The following is a 22,594-nucleotide window of genomic DNA, read 5'->3' on the forward strand; positions in this document are numbered from 1 at the left end:
CCCATAATTCAGCCCGGGAAGTGGAGTTGCGGAGGCCCTCTAGGCGCGCGGCCAAAGGCCGCGCACCTATTTTATTAATACAATAAAAAAAAACGGCTGGCCCAGACTGGACCGGCCGTTCGGGAGTTTTCCCGAATTTCCCAATGGCCAGCACGTCTCTGTATGAAACTGATCACAGAACTCACAAACACTTTATTGCTGGCATTGGTCAAGGTGCAACAATGTTAAACATACAAGAATAATAATAATACACTTCTATATAATATATATTTGATAGAGAGCCAGATGTCTATTATGTTATACATAGAATCACATCAGGTGTCATTAATGACTATTATACGGTATGTTGTTCAAATACATTCATTGGCTGTCACGTTGTATATTGTTATAAGACAGGCAGGTGGCTGTAGAGTACAATCAAGCAAAACAAGTCGAAGTAGAGTCTAGATTGAGTCTAGTGGTTCCCAAACTTTTTAGCTAGAGACCCAAAAGACACAAAAAAGGAATTCGATGTCTCCCCGGGACACAAACTAGTGAAAATTGTCAATCTACAAGCTGTAAGCCTGTAGATCTGCTATTGTCACTAGGCTATTCCCTAAATTGTATTTCTTTCTTGTAAAAATGTCTCTGTAAACTTTAGATTTTCTCTATTTTCCTCAATAATGTTTTGAAATAATAATACATTTGAAAAATCACGACACGAAGTGTGTCCGCGAGCCACAAATGGGCCCCGACCCAGTGTTTGGGAAACAGTGAACTAGACTCTTTAACAATACATACAATACTGAACAAGCCTACAATACTCTGGGTACAACAGTACTGTGTACAATACTGCACAGTATCATTTCAATAGAAACATGCACTGCATCACCACTGTACAGCAGGCTACAAAAAGATCCATCCCTGCATTTTATTCTTTTTATTTATTTAGCTCCTAAAGTAAAACTAAAACAACATTCATTAGTATGATTAGGGTGTGGCACCGTAGTACAGCGGTTCCCAACCACTGGTACATGTACCTGTACTGGTAGGCGGGACATGTCCCACTGGTACATGTACCTGTGCTGGTAGGCGGGACATGTCCCACTGGTACATGTACCTGTACTGGTATAGGCGGGACATGTCCCACTGGTACATGTACCTGTACTGGTAGGCGGGACATGTCCCACTGGTACATGTACCTGTACTGGTAGGCGGGACATGTCCCACTGGTACATGTACCTGTGCTGGTAGGCGGGACATGTCCCACTGGTACATGTACCTGTGCTGGTAGGCGGGACATGTCCCACTGGTACATGTACCTGTACTGGTATAGGCAGGACATGTCCCACTGGTACATGTACCTGTACTGGTAGGCGGGACATGTCCCACTGGTACATGTACCTGTGCTGGTAGGCGGGACATGTCCCACTGGTACATGTACCTGTACTGGTAGGCGGGACATGTCCCACTGGTACATGTACCTGTGCTGGTAGGCGGGACATGTCCCACTGGTACATGTACCTGTACTGGTAGGCGGGACATGTCCCACTGGTACATGTACCTGTGCTGGTGGGCGGGACATGTCCCACTGGTACATGTACCTGTACTGGTAGGCGGGACATGTCCCACTGGTACATGTACCTGTACTGGTATAGGCGGGACATGTCCCACTGGTACATGTACCTGTACTGGTAGGCGGGACATGTCCCACTGGTACATGTACCTGTACTGGTATAGGCGGGACATGTCCCACTGGTACATGTACCTGTGCTGGTAGGCGGGACATGTCCCACTGGTACATGTACCTGTACTGGTAGGCGGGACATGTCCCACTGGTACATGTACCTGTACTGGTAGGCGGGACATGTCCCACTGGTACATGTACCTGTACTGGTAGGCGGGACATGTCCCACTGGTACATGTACCTGTACTGGTAGGCGGGACATGTCCCACTGGTACATGTACCTGTACTGGTAGGCGGGACATGTCCCACTGGTACATGTACCTGTACTGGTAGGCGGGACATGTCCCACTGGTACATGTACCTGTACTGGTAGGCGGGACATGTCCCACTGGTACATGTACCTGTACTGGTAGGCGGGACATGTCCCACTGGTACATGTACCTGTACTGGTAGGCGGGACATGTCCCACTGGTACATGTACCTGTACTGGTAGGCGGGACATGTCCCACTGGTACATGTACCTGTACTGGTATAGGCGGGACATGTCCCACTGGTACATGTACCTGTACTGGTATAGGCGGGACATGTCCCACTGGTACATGTACCTGTGCTGGTAGGCGGGACATGTCCCACTGGTACATGTACCTGTACTGGTAGGCGGGACATGTCCCACTGGTACATGTACCTGTACTGGTAGGCGGGACATGTCCCACTGGTACATGTACCTGTACTGGTAGGCGGGACATGTCCCACTGGTACATGTACCTGTACTGGTAGGCGGGACATGTCCCACTGGTACATGTACCTGTACTGGTAGGCGGGACATGTCCCACTGGTACATGTACCTGTACTGGTAGGCGGGACATGTCCCACTGGTACATGTACCTGTACTGGTAGGCGGGACATGTCCCACTGGTACATGTACCTGTACTGGTAGGCGGGACATGTCCCACTGGTACATGTACCTGTGCTGGTAGGTGGGACATGTCCCACTGGTACACGAGAAGGGAATCCCAAGTTTTCTCGACCGTGAATCTATAACTGTACGTCACCAGGATCAATGATATCGTCAATGACAATGATATAACATTGTGATATAATAATATAGCAGCGGGTAGGCTACTTGAGGCCAGTCAACTGTGATGGCTGCCAAATGCAATAGATTACAATAGGGTGGTCATTACATCATCTATTATTGGCCTGTGAGCCAAAGTTAATGCCACATTTACATCACATTGTGTAGGATAATGGCGTGATGAAATCTACCATTCAATGATATACAAAGATACATCCAATGTTTGTAGCTGCTGCAAAAGCTACAAACATGCTACAAACATGCTACAAAGCGACAAAAAAGTTGAGCTAGTTTCAACTTCAGCTACAAAGATACAAAGCTACAAATACGCTGCGTAGCTTTGCATCCTTGAATCTTTTGCGTCTGCCAGTGTGAACGCAGCATAAAGGGCCTTTCAAACGCAAAGCGATATAACGCGCCGAATCATTTTCAATGAGACTTGCGTTGTTGCGCGGAGCATCGACTCAACTTCGACTTTACTGTCTGACAAGTCGACTTGGAAAAATCTCAACTCGTTAATGCCCTACTGTGGACATGTCCATAATCCACAGCACTCATCGCCATGCTGGCTTGTGGTGGACGTTTTTAAACAAATGTTTGGTGTAGATCTCAGACAAAAATACATTGTTTTGTCTTACAAAAAGAGGCCACTGTTTAAAGAGCTGTGTGTCAGGTGTCGTGAATTGTGTGAGTAGGTATTGCAATATACTGCACACAACATATTGCACAGAGGCTGTGACATCTTAACATCAGAAGACCTGAATGCTTTGAACGACAACTCTCTGCGTATTAGCAGCCAAGTGTCCTGCTGGTTTAAGGCAGTGAGGTTTTGTAGAGAGAAGTTACATTCAATTGGGTTGTTGTGAAAAGCCAACTGACTGTCGGTCCAATCTGTTTGAGAGGATATTGACTTATGGCACACATGTACTTTCTGGGTGTTAGGTTCTCATCCACAGTCTGTATGGTCCAAAAAAAAGGTTTAGAAGTCCGGCCCTGCTTATATCTCACACATACATGCATCAAAGCCAGAAAACAAAAAGCTCTTGAACCAGTTGCACAACGATTCTTCTCATTGGAAATCTCTGAATCCCAATATTGTATCCCTCTCGTCGTCTCATTTTGACTACAATAACAAAGTGAACCGTGCCATGAAAACATATTTCACAGGTTTGTTTCCACATAATTCACCTGGACTGGGTTTCATATCCGGTTCCCAGGACCTAATTTGGGACCTGCTCAGGAGGTAGTACTAACTCTACTCTGATCAGTTCTTAACTTTCTAAATTCCTATATTAAAATTGTCTAATGGGTGGGGCGGATGACTCAGACATAACCATATGAGTTCACTATGACTCAGACACTATGACTCAGACATAACCATAGAGTTAACTATGACTCAGACATAACCATGCATATAGTGTTCCCACTGCAGGAGAAGCTGACTGCAGCGCGTTCCAACCTTAGAGTATATATGAATAGAGACGGCACCCGAGTTCTCCTCCCATCCACTTGCATTAAGTTGCTCAAAAGCGCATGAGGCGATTTCACTGTGCATTCTGGGTAGGAACAGAGTGCATTCTGGGATGGATTGGGCCCAAACACATGAACGCGCTGCCGCTGATTATCATTGCAGGCATTCAGCATTCACGTGTCATCGCGAACGTGCACAATGATAGTCAACGGACCAGCGCGTTCATGTGTTTGCGCTGCAATATCAAATTCGGCCACTATGTCCATTTCGCCTCAGGGTTTCATCCGGGTGCCGTCTCTATTCATATATACTCTAAGGTTCCAACAGACAAGGCCTCACACGGACGAGGTCGTGACGTCACGTTCCAACAGACGAGGCCTGTGAACACGTTCGGACAGCATACCTGAATCGGAGCCAATTGTGAAGCCGAGCAGCGGCCATTGCTATCACCGCGCTGTATTTCAAACTCTCTTAAATGCCCTCAAACTTCTTTTTTTGGGGCACGGAATTTACGTTTAAGTTACTTTAGGAAAGCACTATATATAAAATAGTTGAAATAGCCGAGCAAATCAGCTATTTAAAATTAGTTTTTTAATGATATTTTCTCATGATGTACCTTCCTCTTCAAGGGTTGTGGCTATAATGTAAACCAAAATAAGTAAATAAATTCATGGGTTGCGTAAAGTTCCAGGTTATGGAAGGTCCAGGGTTACCCTTCGCAGTCACAAAGACACTCCTGAATCCTCCAACGCCTAACCCAGATTGACACTGGACTGGTCAGCGCTGGGGTCAGACTCCACATCTCTGGCAGCTCCGGCTCTCCTTCCGGAGAAGCGATACAGGGACCCGGGCGAAGCCTGGGCGTCGGAGCGCCGCCGTCTGCCGCGGCAGCAGCACGTCATCGCGTCGGCCAGGTCGGCCCGGAAGGAGGTCGTGTAGAAGCCATAGATGACCGGGTCGCAGCAGGTGTGCAGGTTGCCGAACACGAACAGGATGTGGTGCACGTATTCGGGCGTGCGGTGCAGCATGTCCGGCTGGAACCAGTACCAGATGCCCATCAGGTAGTAGGGCGTCCAGCACACTACGAAGGAGGCCACGATCACGATGGTCATCTTCAGGGTCTTCATGCGCGCCTTGGGGATCATGTCCGCTCCGCTGCGTCTCAGACAGGACTCACCGCCTGGAAAAAAAAGAAAGAAAAGAAACCCCACAGTTATAGCACCACCATGAGGCTGATTTAAGTGGCCTACGTTTTCCTCGGCCTAATGGGAATTTGCATGCATAATTCTGTGGAAATCGCACGCCTGGTGGAGACAATGAAGAGTTCATGGAGCACCAGTGGGTTTCCAGTGAGTCTCGTATACCTTTGCTCTTGGTCATCTGCCTGCTGATCTGCAGGAGGATCCTGGTGTAGCAGCAGGTGATGACCAGCAGGGGGACCACGTACAGGGTGACAAAGTGGAACATGTTGTAGGCGGTCTCCTGCCATTGCTGCGTGAAACTGCCGTGCGTCACGCACTGAGTGAAGTCCCTGCCCTCCGGCTTGATGGCCCTGAAGATCAACAGCTGTGGACATTTTTCAAAAACAAAAAATGTGAGCTTGTACATCTGCTATTTTCACTATTTAAAACAATGCTTGTAATCAGCTGGGATGCACCTGGTCGCACCTGGTTGAATTAAACATTTAAAATCACACACCCTTGGTTCTGGGTGACTGATATGGTCGTTTTAAGGGTTTTTCTTTGTTTGTTTGTTTGTTTGTTTATTTCAATTACTTCTTTCATTAATAATTAAAAAAAATAGCGTGTACGTGTATGTAATACATTTCTGTGTTGTTTTGTTTAGACTCTAAACTTTAGAGCAGTGGTTCTCAAAGTAGGGTCCGGTCGGGTCCTTGCGTTGCTTTGCACCACGTTGTGAGCTTGTAGATCTGCTATTTTCACTACTTAAAAAAATATTAATTCATGGAAATTATGTTACTTATTTTATTTTATTTATGAAATACTTTTGAAATATGTCATAAAATTGATGAAAAGTTGTGATGTTTTACTTTTAAAGGGGGATATACTCACAACCCATAAAAATGTATCTCGGCCCACTGTTTGGGAAACCTGTGCTTTAGTTTAGATGGTGACTTGCCTCCCTGTCTGAGCTGCAGTCTCACTCTCATTCATTCTAATGCGTATGACGGGCCGACTGCCAAACCACCATGCAGGCTCCTGGCTTGTTAAGTCATAAAGGATAGTGCTGTCTGCTGTTGCAGGGCAGCATACCTGCTATGCTTTTTCCCCGTTCATGTTATTTATTAGAACGGACACGATTTAGAGGAGCCCGCTGCCTTATTCTCTCTCTCCATCTCTATCTCTCTCTTAAAGGGCCACTTCACCCCTTTTGCAACCAGATCTTATTTTAATGATGTTTGGGAGACACACTTTCCTGGGGTTTTTATGTGGGTAATTTGTGTTTTTAGATATTTCAGTATTTCAAAGTGTCCATGGACTCCATGATGCCATGGACACTGGGCTCACTTCCTTCCTGGACTACAATTCCCATAATGCTTTGGTGCACTGCTCCTCCTTGTGGATAGGGGGGAGGGCTGTCTTACCGAGACAACATGTAGTCCTAGGAAAAATAAAGAGGAAGGTGCACAGAGGTGCGGCCCGGTCTGTTCCAGCAGAGGTGCTAGAGGTGCATGAGAGTTGCTGACCCTGAACTGAAATAATAAAAAGGATATCAAAAAAAGAGAATAGTACAATGTTGATTGTTTTTATTTTAAAAAGTATATCAATTTCATAACTGTGTGGAAACAATGTTGTGTATAACAGACTGAAAGACAAAGCAAGGACAAGTACATTTACTAAATGTTAATGTGTATGTATATTTTTATTTTGATGCTTGCTTTGATTGTAGTACATGTGTTAAACTTTTATTTTTGTGAAATGACAAAGGAACATATACGGTCATTCAAGTGCTGTGGATGATATAAAACATTTGAAAAGGGAAGGGTGACTGCTGTTTAATTCTCAACTGTTCTGGATCCCATAATTTACATCACAAGGTTTGAGCTTTCTATCTAGCACCTCTGGTGGAACACTCCATCATCGCAGTTCCTGTTTACACTGAGCATGTGCAAACGTCCCGCAGGAGACCGGGCCACACCTCCGTGCACATTCCTCTTTAATGTTTCTAGCTGTAGTCCAGGAAGTAAGATCTGGTTGCAAAAGGGGTGAAGTGGCCCTTTAACCGTGTCCAGGGAGAAACGATATATTGTGACGTTTTGGAGAAATTTAGTAGGCTGCATTCTGCGTTGATCACGGCTACTGTTTCGACAGTGACGTGTATGTTGTCCGATATCACTAAACCCTATAACACTAAAGGGCTCCATTTTCGCCACCGCTAAACCCCTTATCCCTAAACTTCTTTGCCTTTTTTTTCCTATTTTGCAAAACATTTTTGAATAGTTAAAATGGCCAGTCTACAAGCTCACAACGTGTCAATGTAGTTTGACTAGTTGAACTACTCAAAACTGTTTTTCAAAATAGTAAAAAAAAAAGGCAAATAAGTTCAGGGATAAGGGGTTTAGCGGTGACAAAAATGGAGCCCTAAATCTAACCCTAACCTTAGTCTTAACCGGCCACATAAGTCCCCCTAACCAACCGGCCACTAGTCAGTTGACAAGGCACGGCGTCACTGGTAGTCGTGACTCGTGATCAACCACACAGAATGCAGTCTACTGAGATCTTGGTAGGTCTGTAGATGGTTACTGAGACCATTAAACATGACTTTGTCCCTTTCAATGCATTGATGGCATTGGAAACGGGACCCACCTGCGGCGCTGCCAGCAGCAGGCTGAGGACCCAGGCCAGCAGCAGCATGCGCTTGTTCCTGCGCCCGGCGTCCAGCGAGTCCAGAGGGTGCAGGATGGCCTGGTGTCTGTCCAGGCTGACCACCACCAGGATGAAGGCCGCCGAGTGCATGGCCGACAGCTTGAGGAAGCACAGCAGCTTGCACATGGCGTCGCCCGCGTACCACTGCACTGTGACGTTCCAGATGGCGTCCAGCGGCATCACCACGAACGTCATCACCTATCAATTGAATACGGTGGTGGGGAAAAAGTACTCACATTTTTGTTACTTTTGTAAAAGTATATCAATACTGCAATAAAAGTCCGGAATTCAAAGTGGTATCAAAATCTCATCATGCTGAATGTCCCGTAATATATTTTCGAATGTATAAAAATATTTTGGAATTAGAAGATCTACAAGCTCACAATGGGTTGTGATTTCGTAGATTGGCTATTTTTAAAATGCCGAAATGAAGTGGTTAATGTATATTTTGAAAAATCTACAAAGTCACTAAAGATTTCAAATACATGTAGTGGAGTAGAAGTAAAAGTAGGCTATTGGAAATACTCCAGTAAAGTACCTAAAAATATTACTTAAAAATAATGTTTATTTTTTTAAACTGCATAGATAGTGAGATAGTAAGCCTTGCTGAGCGGCCCGAGCCATGAGGCCCATATAGGGCAGGAGCCTATGCAGTATCTTCTGTTTCTGTAGCATGAGGCAGCTTTATGTACAAGTACGCCCCCTGGACATGACGCTATAGTGTGGGACCGGCCGGGGATCGCACCCTGACCTTTTTGATTGATTGATTGAAGAATTTATTAACAGTTTGCAGAATTACAGTTACAGTTATTTCAAGCACAAACTCAATACAAAGGCTGCTAACTGTGAGTGGACGACCCAATTAAGCATTACACTTGTTTCCAATAGGGTCCACCATGTTCAAATCATCAAAACATTTAGAGACGTACAAATAGACACTTTTATAGACAGAACAGGAATTCATCATAAAGGAGGTAAAAAGGGAAAAGAAATATATACAGTGAGGGGAAAAAAGGGGGGGGCGGGGGGGGGATTCAGATTTTACGGGGGCCAGTTTCGAATTGCAGCCATCCGTAGGTGCCCTTTGAGAGCGGTTTTGAAGGAGTCAAGGGATTCGCATGTCTTAATGACAGTTGGTAGGGCGTTCCACATTTTGGTGGCATAGGAGCGAAAAGAATTTAGTCCCTTGTTTGTGCCGAATCTGGGTTGTACATGGTTCGTTGCACTCCCTCTGGTGTTGTGGGTGTGGACTTCGTTAACATTAAGGAAGTATCTAGACAGGTACATGGGTATCTTGGTGGTGTATCGAATCTTGTGGACCAGACCCATTGCAAGATGCTGTACTCTGTCGTCGACCCTAAGCCATTCCAGCCTGTCGAAGTGGGCAGGGGTGAGGTGGGTTCGGGGGGCTAGATCAAGTAGGAGCCTGACCAGTTTGTTTTGGGAAGTCTGGAGCCTGGTTTTAAGGGCCTTTGAGGTGCTGTGGTACCAGGAGGTGCATGCATAGTCAAAGAAACCCTGTACAAGGGCTCCTGTTAAGGTCTTCAAGGTGTTTTTGTTGACCAGTGAGGAGATCCTGTAGAGGAATCTTGTTCTATGGTTGACTTTTTTGATTACGTTGGTGGCCATTTTATCACCGGAAAGATTAGCCTCCAGGATGGAACCTAGGTAGGTAATTTCATCTTTACGTGTGATAACATTGTCACCCACTCTAACCAAGAAGCCATTTGCCTTGCTGAGATTACTAATAGAGCCAAAGAGAATGGATTCAGTTTTTCCCAGGTGTAAAGATAGTTTGTTATCAGCGAGCCAGGTGCAGATTCTACCGAGTTCAGAGCTGAGGGCATTTTCAACCTGCAGTTTGTCCCTGTCCGAGACCAGCAGTGCTGAGTCATCTGCGAACAGGAACAAGTTGCAGTCACAAGCTGAAGTCATGTCGTTTACATATATTAGGAACAGTAGAGGCCCTAGTATGCTTCCTTGTGGAACGCCACAGCTCACTGGGAGGGGGGGGGACAGTGTTCCGTTCACTTCCACCATCTGTTCTCTCCCCTCCAGGTAGGATTGCATCCAGCTCACTGATGTGCTATCGAAACCAATTGCTTTTAGCTTGTTAACCAGTATGGAGTGGTTCACGGTGTCAAAAGCCTTTTGGAGGTCCAGCATGACCATGCCGCAGTATTTGCCAGCGTCCACCTCTTGTTTGATGTGGTCGCTCAAATAGAGAAGGCATGTGTCAGTGGAGTGGGATGTTCTGAAGCCAGATTGGAACTCGTACAATAATTTATTAGTGGCAAGATACTTTTCAACCTGTTCATAGACTATTTTTTCCATCACTTTCGAGATGGAACTAAGAATAGAAATAGGGCGGTAGTTGCCGGGGTCTAATTTACTCCCTTTCTTGTGCAAGGGGGTTACTTTGGCCAGTTTGAAATCTTGGGGGACCTGTCCCTGTTTGATGGAGAGGTTTACTATGTGGGTGATGATTGGAGCTATAGAGATGGCTGAGTCTCTGAGAAATTTGGAGGGAATGTTGTCATGGCCTGTGGCCTTGTGGGGTTGGAGGGCACTCAGTTTCTTAATTACCTCATCAGTTGTTACCATAACTAGTTTAAAATCGTCTTTACAAACACCTAGGTTTCTGTAGAAGGTTGTAATGTGCTCTACACCAAAGAGCCCAGAGTGGGAGGGCAGTTTGTTAACCAGAGTTGTTGCTATGTTTGTAAAGAAGATATTCAAGTAGTTGGCCACATCAAGGTTGTCAGTGATGAGAGTGTTGTCCGATTTGATGTTTATGTTCGAAAATCTGGTTTTTAGTTTCTGACCATAGCTTAGTTGATTGTTTAGTAGCTTCCAGAGCTCATGAGGATTGTTTTTGTTTTCCTGAGCTTTATCATTAATGAAGTTACTTTTAGCTGATTTGGTCATGGCAGTTACACTGTTTCGTAGCTTGATTCGTTGTGTATTTAGGTTGTTCAAACGAGCTTGGCGAACACTGTCGAAGCGCTTGGCTAGCTTTGACTTGCATTTTAGAAATTCAGAGCATTTTTTGTCTCTGGCTTTCATTGCAGCCAGTATGTCCGAATTCATCCATGGTTCCGAGTGTGTTTTGCCCCTGGTGGTTCTCAAAGGAGCCATGTTGTTCAGTACTGATGTAAATTTGGTTTTGAAGCCAAGCCAAGCTTCTTCGACAAGTGTGCTTTTAAGCTCATCGGACCAATCCAGACTCTCCAATACTTGGTTAAAAACCTCACTAGAGTAGGTTTTGAGGTCCCTTGATATGACTGTTTTGTGGCAGCCGGTCTTAAGTTTTTGTATTTTGCGGGTACAGAATATCATAAAATGATCACTAAGCCCACATACAATAACCCCTTTCTTGGAGATTCTGGATTTGTCCGAGGACAGAATGAGATCAATGACAGTTTGAGTAGAATCACACACTCTAGTGGGTTGGGTAATTAGCTGACATCACAGAACTTACTGAATGACTTAAACACAGGTGCTTCCTTATGTTGCATGTCTGTATTGTAGTCGCCAATCAGGGCGGACTGTCTGCCCTGAGACTGGGAGGTCAGGGTGCGGTAGAGTGGTAGAGTCTACCACAAGGCCATTGAGCTAGTAGATAGTGCGGCGGAAGAAAACAGAGAGAAAACAGGGTGCCTGCTAGTAGCAGGCATGCACCACGCAATGTGTAGCAGGCTGCTACTGTGCTACACATTGCGTGCATTCCCCCCAATGAAATGAATCACTCACTAGGTCGGCGGAGGCCAGCCCGGCGATGAGTGGGCGGAGGTGCTTGGCCAGCCGCCGTCCTCGTCCCCACAGCACGCTGAGCAGCACGGACAGGTTGCTGACGGCGGCGAACACAAACAGCAACAGGGTGGCGGCTACGCGACACTGTGCCGCCACCGTGAAGGCCGGACGCTCCCAGTCCAATGACCCGTTCGTCCGTGAGGAGGTGTCAGAACAGTTTCCTGGAGGAAACTCGACGGGGTCCCAGCAGGACTCGTTTGCAGCCATTCTGTAATGAGGAGGACACATATTTAACCACTTATAAATACACCCGAGACGTTGTCGGCTATTTTCGTCCAATTAACATTGACAATGAATGTAGAATTTACGCCATATGTGTTTGATTGATTGATTGAAGAATTTATTAACAGTTTGCAGAATTACAGTACATTTCAAGCACAAACTCAATACAAAGGCTGTTAACTGTGAGTGGACGACCCAATTAAGCATTACACTTGTTTCCAATAGGGTCCACCATGTTCAAATCATCAAAACATTTAGAGACGTACAAATCTGGGCAAATCGGCTATTTTTGTCCTGCACAAACAATACAATCCCATTGACAATGAATGGAGAACTTTACGTTATAGTATCTGAGTAAATCGGCATAATGTTTATTTTACATCATGAGGATGTACGATGATAAGAGCTCACTTCACATGGGTGTCATTTATATTTATGTATATATATATATATATATATATATATATATATATATATACCCAGTGTACTATATATTCCACTAAAATTCCCATCAAAATATATTGAAGTAGAGCAATTCATGGACTTTTCACTATATATATATATATATAGTGAAAAGTCCATGAATTGCTCTACTTCAATATATTAGTGAAAAGTCCATGAATTGCTCTACTTCAATATATTTTGATGGGAATTTTAGTGGAATATATAGTACACTGGGTATATTATCCGGGTTTAGTGATCCTTTGACAAAGGTTAAGTTTAGTAGAAAACCCAGACTTGATCATCCACAAATCTGGATCCGGAATCATCAAATTTGTAAAATGAACAGGAAGTTAACATGTGCGAAGTGAGGGGCGCTCTTATCATTATACATCATCATATATCATCTCATGAACAACTATGTGATTGGTTGATTTGACCTAATTTCTCCTTTCATTGTCAATGGCGTATATTGAGACGTGTGGGGACAAAAGCTGTACATAGGAGGGGATAGCTAATTTATTCAAGTCTAGCTCATGTTGATTAGGTGATGTAATGGTGATGTAAAACAAACGATGCCAACACAAACATTAAACGCCATTAACAATAAAGAGACAATATGACGTAATGAGGCACATTATGTTTCCCTTCATTGTCAATGGCGTTTACAAGACAAACATTAAACCTGTGTATAGGAGGGGCTAGCGCCCCTCAAAAATAGTACAGTATCAGCTTTGTGTTTGTTTACGGGCTAAAAGAGCTCCTCCTGACTCCTGAGCCTCTTCACTGATGTGAATGAACACAAATGATCAATTTGTAATCAATGGAGCAATTATTTTTGAGGGCCACCGGCGCTAGCCACTCCTATGTCCAGCTCTTAGGGTGCGTGTAAACATTGTCCTAACACAAAACACACATTAAATGCCATTGAAAAAGAATGGCCATTTTTGAATGTTTGTGTAAAAACAGACATTACGTAAACTCAAACATTGAAGTCAAAAGTGAGGACGCAAATTGTGATTGGCCGGAATGAGATGATGTATGATGATGTACGATGATAAGTGCTCCCCCATGTGCAAAAAACAATTGAGGTAGGCCTACAATGCAAAAGAATAGCTTTAATATCTTCAAACTGTTATCTTTTTCAACTGTTATGGCCTGGCTCTAAGGCCACAACAACAACAAAAGTGGGGGGAAACCACACTGAGATCATGCAAAAATAAGGGGTTTTATTTACAAATGGTGAAAAATGTAAGGATTAAGCAATTAACCTAGAGTTTCCAACTTAACCTGGCAGGGAAACATGCTGCTCATTAAACTGAACTGAAACAAAGGAAAAGCAACAAAAAAGCAATGCTCCCCTATGTAACCACCACCACAACTGGGTCCGGGTATTACTGAAGACTAGAGAAAGAGCATTGCAGAGCAGGTGTTTTATAGTGATTGGGAATGGATACACTGGCCAGGTGTCTCCCCTTTCACTGATCATCTCTGGCTCCACCCTCCAAACCAGCACTGTGATAGAATGGTTAAGCAGTAACAGCACACACACAGTACAGAACCCAACCTAAAGACCAGGCCCGGCGCCAGGATGAAATGACTGAGGAGTCAATTGAGATTTTTGAGGGGGCAAAAAAAAAGAAAATTGAAAACTTGTGTGACGCCCCCCTGGGTCTTTAGTAAAGACCCAGGGGGGGTGTCACACAAGTTTTCTATTACATTTTTAATTTTTTTTAATAGGCAAACAATCAAAACATTGGTTTAATATCGTACATACTCCTCAGCAACGCCTTTAGAGTACAAGGACTCTTGCTCAGGCAAACCCTATTCTGGGGGTCAGAAATAGCCAATCTACAATTGGTTGTGATGTGGTGTGAACTAACTTGCATATATTTAAGCGACAGTGAAAGTGGTTGTTGTGTGTGTGTGTGTGTGTGTGTGTGTGTGTGTGTGTGTGTGTGTGTGTGTGTGTGTGTGTGTGTGTGTGTGTGTGTGTGTGTGTGTGTGTGTGTGTGTGTGTGTGTGTGTGTGTGTGTGTGTGTGTGTGTGTGTGTGTGTAAATAATTGGGATTTGGTTTTGGACATACAAGGTTTCCACCCGACAGTGACGATATGAGAAATGTTGAGCTGCGTCAGACAGTCGATCTGCATCAGCAAGACTGAACAGAAGGAGAGCATGGCAGACGGCACACAGAGACAGAGAACAAAGCCAGATGGATAGCAGTGTTACAAGAAGATAACATCACCCGCACACACGCACACACACACACACACACACACACACACACACACACACACACACACACACACACACACACACACACACACACACACACACACACACACACACACACACACACACAGGTTGCATGAAAGGAGAGATATCACAAGCTTACAACTACAAGGAGTTAACATCACACACATTCACACAAACACACCTTGCACGCGCAAGCACACACACACACACACACACACACACACACACACACACACACACACACACACACACACACACACACACACACACACACACACACACACACACACACAGGGAGGTGGGCTTTTCCCATCACATTGGACATTATTGCTTATCGATCGGCAGAGGGACTGGGGGGGGGGGGGGGGGGGGGGTTACTTGAGTAAAAGTATCATTACCACAATACAGAAAGACTCTGTTACATTAAGTGTATTGGCAGCTTCAAGTATGCTGTGAATATAGCTCATTACTTTGATAGATTGCAGATCAATGGTTTGTTTGGTCCAGCCAGATCTATATGATCCCACAACACTATATGTAGGATCTTTGAATGCTCCACAAAGACCTGATTAGCAAATAATCTACAAACAGGTATAGCCTGTATGAGTTTATGACACACTTAAAGGGAGTGTAATATTGATATATGTCATGTTATTAAATAACTTTATAACATGACATATATACCCTGAAGAAGGCAGTTGTACTGCCGAAACGTTGGTTTTTACTCTGCATCCTAATAAATAATCGGCTCTTTGGCTATCAGTGTGTGCAGCCACTCTTTTGTCTTTTTAAGACTAAAACATTGCATGGATGCACCTGGGACGTATCCTCAGTGATGTATCCCAAGGTCATCAAGGTTTCCGGTCTGGCAATATCATACCCCTCACTCAGGTGACCCAGCCGGGGTGATCAAGTCCCGACTTACGTCCCAGTAGCTACCCACGATCAGTCCCATTAGGGAAAGACAGGGTCATACAGTCCGCTGTTCCCTAACTATACTCTGCCGGGACTGGGAGGTCTGGCGCGTGGAAGGACTAGGCTCTGTGGGTTGACTCCTGTCCGGGCCCTTCCTATGTCTCACCAGGTCCAATCCTGCTCTCACCAGGTGCAGCGCAGGACCTGTGCGTTGCACCAGACTCCCAGCACCAGACACTTCATTCAGGAGCGGCAGATTATTGAGCCGCAGTCATGGTTCCACAGGCTCCACCGGCAAGGGAAACGGTGGTGCTGCAGGCTCCGCTTGCGGCTTGAATGGCCCTCCTAAAGGCCTTACCGTGGGCTGTTGGGCCTCCTCCTCAGGGAAGACACAGTCTGGGGCGCCAACCCATACTGCTCCCAGGTGCCGTCTACATTCCGGCTGCCAACCATCTCTCGGGTGGTCACCAGACTATACCTGGTTGTCACATATAGTCTATTCCTATTCCTAACATCTATTCACTATAAATAGAACAACTACTAAAAAACATTGCATGGATGCACCTGGGACAGTAATCATTGCTATATTACTCAGCAATAGGGGGCTCCCGTCTCTCCAGCTCTTCAATAAAAAGAAAATATATTTTCAGGTCAGGATAACAATTGTATGGAGTGAGATACAGGATAAAAATGTAAAGTGGAAGTGATGACACAAATGAGCAGACACAATTGGGACTGGAGCATTAAAGTTGGATAAATAGGTACTCTCTTTCAGCCTTAAACACCAGTAAGACGCCTGGGGGCAGCATTAAAAATCCATAGACTTGTTTGCCACATGACGTCACGAGTGGGGGCATGTTGATTTTTGGGGGCTTGCGGATTTTTGGAGAGCATGAATATTGGTGCGTTCACACAGGCAGATGCAAAGATATAAGTCTACAATTCATTGTCAAGGGAAGCCAGCGATATGACGATGCAAAGACGCAATGATGCATGTATAGCTGCTCCAAATGATACTCCCATTCGTCTTTGCGTCTGCTATGTGTGAACGCAACAAACATAGACTTGGCTGCCACATGACATCATGTCTGAAAGCCGGGTAGCGCCCCTCAAAATCTTTTAATTCTTACCCAGTCTCACCCAAACACAGTGAAATATAGCACATAATTGCAATTCCGTACATACACGCCTAGAAACCCCAAAAATCCGTATACCTACTTATGACATTGAAATTCTCCCCATAGACAATGACGTATACAGGGCTCCGTCTCTACCGAACTTAAGCCACGGGAGACACCACCGAGCGAGCAGCCCTAAAGGGTCACGAGTTGCCGTGTTCGACTCAGACTCCGTCCGAGTTGTAACCCGATATCTGGACAGAATAGTAAATAATGTCAAACCCGAACTCACCCAGCCACAGTGAAATAGCGCTTCCGTACTATAGTGAAACCCACGGTTAAAACAGTAGTTGAGTCATTCCACGAAACCGGTACGATTTGGACTTTTTTTTTCTTGAAATTTTGACCGAAAGGTTTTACTTTTCTGAATACCCCACAATATTAAGGGCATCTTTAGCTATCAGAAAAACATAATTTCCCATCTCAGGCATTCAATTCTTTTTTTAATGTATTTTTATATGGGATAATATGATAAGGGGTTGAAAATGATAACGTTATACACGGGGTTGTGTTTTTTTTTTACTGAAGATGGCCACTACACTACCTTTGGTGATTAAGAGGAGACAACAAATGCAAGGCATGCATTGGATTAATAAATCTGATATATTGTTGAAATAACAAACATAAATTTCACAAATAATTGTTTTCTATCTTTATTCCATGTAACGGAGTTGAGCTGTTATGCTTTACGACCACATGTGAGAGTATAAATTACTCTAAAACATTGTAAAATAAGGTGTGAGATTGCCTCTTTCTGTATCATGTTATTCAGAAGACTTGTAGAATGCCACTTCCTGTTCGTGATGTCACTAAAGGGCCAGTTAATTATTGTTATGGAGGGGAGAATGGCTTGTGTAACGGGGTTGAGTGCGATTAGGGGACAGAGCTATATAATGCTATTTTAATGATTAATCATCTATTTATTCAAAAACTAAACATGACCAGCAATAAAGTACCGATAGATTTATATGTGAAAATGACATAGTTTATGGATTTTTGTACATTTTTAATAGTCATATCTCAAGTCCACTTTCATCGAAGGCCATTGGGGACATTAAAAAATGGACAAAATAGGGGGTGTCTACTGAAAGAAAACAAGATCATTTCTGATATGAAGATAAAGTCCATGTAATGTTTACACAATATTAAAGGGAACATTTAAATTGATTAAAAAAGCTTTTAAAAATAAATGTTGGTGACTCAATCGATAAAATACACCTTAAAGAAGGAGTGCCACGATTTTTTTCAACCCTAAAACATGATCATCAGGTATTATTATAATATAAAGAGGAATAACGAATAACGTTTTCCAAAAAGTGTACAGTATTTGTTAAAATCATGCTTTTATGTAGGACACGCCCACCAGTTCATTAAGTATGCCTGGTTTGCCTGGTGGGTGGTGATGGGTGGCTGAAGCCACACCCACAGCTGTAGTTGTATGATAAAGGGGGAGGGGTTAGGGGAGGGGCTGATAGTGTGATGTCACTATATTACTGTTTATTTCATTGGCCTGTTTGACTGTCAAGGGTTCAGCCTCCAGGAAGAAACCCTAAATACAAAGTTAATACACTATTGCACATAAAAACGACTCCAGGGTGTCTAATGAAGTACTGTCACCTCATAGACACATGGAAAAACTGGAAAAATACAAAAATTGTGGCACTCCATCTTTAAAAGGTAAGAGGGACTGCAAATCGTACCGGTTTCGTGGAATGAAATAAGTATGGATTTTGGGGTTTTCTAGGCGTGTATGTACTTTTCCGTGCTATTTCGCCATATGTCTGTGAGATAGGGTTAAGGGTTCCCCAATTCATTTTCCTCAAGGGCCATATTTTGACTAGGGTACCAGGCTGGGGGCCGAGTCCGCATGCACAAGGTCGAGGTCTTGCCCTGAAAATTCATTTTCAGGGCAAGACCCTATTTGAAAAGGATGCCCAGTTTTACATGCATAGGCTACTGACCCCCATTTAATGCCATTTATATCTGGGACCCCCTGAAATTCTTCCAGGGTCCACAAGGGGGCGCTCCGCGGGCCGCAAATGGCCCGCGGGCCGCCTATTGGGGAACCCTATACTGTATGAGACAAGGAGACCCCTGTTACTGAACAAACAAAACACTCTATTATAGCAATGGTCAGTGGTCACAATGATTGGAGTGCTAATGCCAGCGGATGTGTCATGGCATGCCAACAATTAACAGGTAATTAACACTTCAGATTGGAGGACCGCGGGCCATCTGCTCAGCTGCTCCTCAGCTGTGTAATCATGGTTTGTATACGTTTTTGTGCAATTTTGATAATCCACTGTATCGTGAATTTATCAAATAGATCAAATCAAATCAAAATCATACTTTGTCATCATACTGTAGGCTACTTATGCAAGACTCAAAGCTTGAAATTGTCAATGCAACCACATTTGTAATTTCCCAGAATTGTGCCTTTCTATAGTTTACTATATTATGAACATTTTAAAAGTGGGGGCCCCTGCTTCATCTCTCTCTAAGGGGGTCCTTGGCCTGAAAAACATTGAAGACCTCTGGTGTACACCTTGCATGAGTTACTGTGCAGAATAAAATGTCTTTATGGCATACAGGTAATAATATGTAAAATTATCACTTTATTTATTATTATTTTATTTTTATTTTATTGAGGATAACTGTAGGCATATTATCTAATCATTAATTAAGCCAGGAGCTTTTTTCTTTCTTTCTTTCTTTCTTTCTTTCTTTCTTTCTTTCTTTCTTTCTTTCTTTCTTTTTTATCTCATTAAACATTAAACATTAAGCTATTATGCAGTATAGGCTACTAGGCCTAAGCTAGGCACGTGCCTAAAATATATGTGAATAATGATCTGCTTATGTCCATTATGGAATTCGCAACACATATGGCGATTGTGAACTTGTAGGCCCCAAAAAAGCTTTGTTTTATTCCCCGTAGCCTATCATAGTGTGGTGTTGTCGCTTGCCCACAAGGACAGATCTTCAAGCTGACGGCGTGTGTTCTTGTCGGCAAGCGACGACCGCCGTTGATTGAGCTTTGGGAAAGGCGTGGCGACGCTCAGTGCCTTCAGCAAGTGTCCTCCACCTCCACCTCCACCCCACACGACACGCACATTAAAGACCGAAGAAGGAAAATCGATGCGTGAATCAAAGCTGATCAGATGAGAACAGAATATTACATGCTGCGTTTCCAATCCACACGTAGAGCGCTGCCCTCTTCATCAATAGCCTATACATTCTGTAGGCTATACTAATATTATATACTAAAATAGTTTCATAGCGAGTGCATGAACGGTCCGTAAACGGTGATGACTGTTGGTGGTCTATCTCTCTATCCTCCTGCTGTGAAAGTTGAAAGTGTTCCCAAGAAAATAAACCCCATGCACGCAAATAGCCTATAACACTCATGTGTTACGCAACAGCAGCATCTGCAGGGGAGATTGGGGGAAGAAAAAAAGAGAGAGAGAGAGAGAGTTGGCCGGAGCGATCTCACACTTACCTCAATGCAGGTGTATATTACAGTTTAGAGTTTCACAGAATAATCCACAAAATGTTAAAATCTAGATCCGTGTGAAAGAGAGAAAGAGACAAAATAACGCGTTCAGTAGTGACAGTTCCATAGAGCTGTCCCGCGTGCTGAAAGACCGAGCGCTGTCCAAGGTTCTGAAATTAGACTTTGAAGTCTCTATCCATCAATGACGAGCCAAGTCCTTTAACAGATTTCTATCTGACAGAGGGGGCGATATCACGGGAATACATGTAATGGGAGTCATTAATCCAGCTGTTTTCGCGGTCCCGGGGTTTTGTGTGCGGGTCGGTCACGGTTCACAGACTCCATTTTAAGCTACAGATAAGACGACCGTATAGGTAGGTGTCAGATGAACTTATCAATAGACGTGTGACGTCACATCAAGCAAACACTTACTAACTAACACATCACAATGCAGGGCAGACCAGGCACGAAGGACGTTTATCTTCAAGTGTTTGGCTGTGTGAGTAAATGAAGGACCATCTGTATTCCTGATGTCTTGTCATGTGAGATGTGTACGCTATTACCTTGTTCAGGTACATTTCAACATGGGAATGTGGTGCGTTTTCCGTTTTCTATTCTATTGCTTATACTCACTCAAGCAGAAACTCGTGGTCATTCATTGTGATTTTTTGTTTCGGGTCCCCAGTAATGTACTGTAGTAGCAATACGAATTGAGAATAACATCAAGTGATAAGATCAATAAAGATGGAAGTTGCTTGTTGGATCCTATAGCTATTGTGTATCTATATGTATGGATAAATGAATCAAGAAATGGATAATTGAATAATTGACTGAACAAATGAACAAACAAACGATCGAACGAAAACGAACGAAAACGAATGAATGAATGAATGAATGAATGAACAAATGCATGAACAAATGCATGAACGAATGAACAAACAAACAAATGAATGCACGAATGAATGAATGAATGAATGAACAAATGAACAAATGAACAAATGAACAAATGAACAAATGAACAAATGAACGAATGAACGAACAAATGAACGAATGAACGAATGAACGAATAAATGAACGAATGAACGAACAAACGAATGAATGAATGAACAAATGAATGAACAAATGAACGAATGAACAAATTAATGAATAGAATTTTTTTCATGTTGAAATATTAATGAGTTGCCATGTGTACTATACCTGCGGGTTTAGTGATGGTTTGACAAAAGGGTATAGTGTTCTAGGTTTAAGTATCCTATACAATACTCGAGAAAAGGTAGCCTATAGGCTGATATAACAGTGATGATATAACAGTGTGTTCAGTGTTGGCTGTTGTAGCAGAATCCATTAGTGACTATAGCATCATTCTCTGTGACTCACATTCCCATCGATCAAGTTGAAGGCCAACAAATGTCCAGGTTGTGTCAGGGAAGCTGCCTAAGTACGTATGGAATTAATGGGCCGAGAGAGACAGATAGAGAAATATAGTAGTGCAACAAACCCATTCATTTTTCCCATAGATATCCACTTTCCAGACAACGTTACACTGACATGAAGCAGTAATGCGCGTGCATGGGGCCAAAATAACCAAATGCTCATTAGATGCAATGTAAAAGTGGGCACAACACTCAGGGCCGGGGGCATACGTTGGTCTGACAAGCGTGGCCCGTTAAGCCTTATCCGTGGCTCCGACATGCATTGCCGGTTAAGACACATATGGCTGGTTAAGTCTCACTTGTGGCTCCGACATGTGTTGCCGATGAAGACATGTGTGGCCGGTTAAGATTCACCCGTGGCTTCTGTGTGCGGTTAGGGTTAGGTTAGGGTTTGGGTTAGGGGGTCGGACTATTGCGTGTGATTAGTACGTCGGACAAAAATATATGCACCCCCACAGCACTCACATGTAAAAATGCATCCCATCAAACTTTCAGATGCTGTTTTCCTCCCAGTGTGAAGAAATAATTTTTAGGATGGATGTTTACTGTGATCTCTCGCTCTTGAAATACAGTATATACCTTGTTTTATGTTGTGTGCAACCAATTATAACGATTCTCAAAGCAGTTGTCCCCCAAACTCCAGCTCTAGTTCAACTAGAGCTGGAGTTTGGGGGACAACTGCAACTAGACTAGTTGCAGAGGCAGCGCTCCTATATGATCACAGCACCAGAGCCTGATCGCACAGC

General features: G+C 43.8%; 1 protein-coding gene across 1 annotated transcript; it reads right to left on the reverse strand.

Moving 5' to 3' along the window:
* Positions 1 to 4,819: 4,819 nt before the first annotated feature.
* On the reverse strand, positions 4,820 to 13,852 carry LOC306938207 (gonadotropin-releasing hormone II receptor-like). The gene is made up of 5 exons (XM_079522271.1): positions 13,847 to 13,852; positions 11,853 to 12,120; positions 8,040 to 8,297; positions 5,577 to 5,778; positions 4,820 to 5,392 (listed from the first exon to the last, which is right to left on the reverse strand). The coding sequence occupies exons 2-5, from the start codon at positions 12,117 to 12,119 to the stop codon at positions 4,965 to 4,967; spliced, it is 1,155 nt and encodes a 384-aa protein (XP_079378397.1). The 5' UTR covers position 12,120; positions 13,847 to 13,852; the 3' UTR covers positions 4,820 to 4,964.
* Positions 13,853 to 22,594: the final 8,742 nt, after the last annotated feature.

The sequence above is a fragment of the Electrona antarctica genome (assembly GCF_951216825.1).
Source record: "Electrona antarctica genome assembly, chromosome: 15".
Taxonomy (NCBI): Eukaryota; Metazoa; Chordata; class Actinopteri; order Myctophiformes; family Myctophidae; genus Electrona; species Electrona antarctica.

Excerpts from the sequence above, each read along its gene's own strand:
- LOC306938207 (XM_079522271.1), bottom strand. The coding sequence starts at position 12,119 with ATGGCTGCAAACGAGTCCTGCTGGGACCCCGTCGAGTTTCCTCCAGGA. Across the intron at positions 5,779-8,039 it reads TGCTGCTGGCAGCGCCGCAG|CTGTTGATCTTCAGGGCCAT; the intron begins GTGGGTCCCGTT and ends AAATGTCCACAG. Across the intron at positions 5,393-5,576 it reads GCAGATGACCAAGAGCAAAG|GCGGTGAGTCCTGTCTGAGA; the intron begins GTATACGAGACT and ends TTTTTTTTCCAG.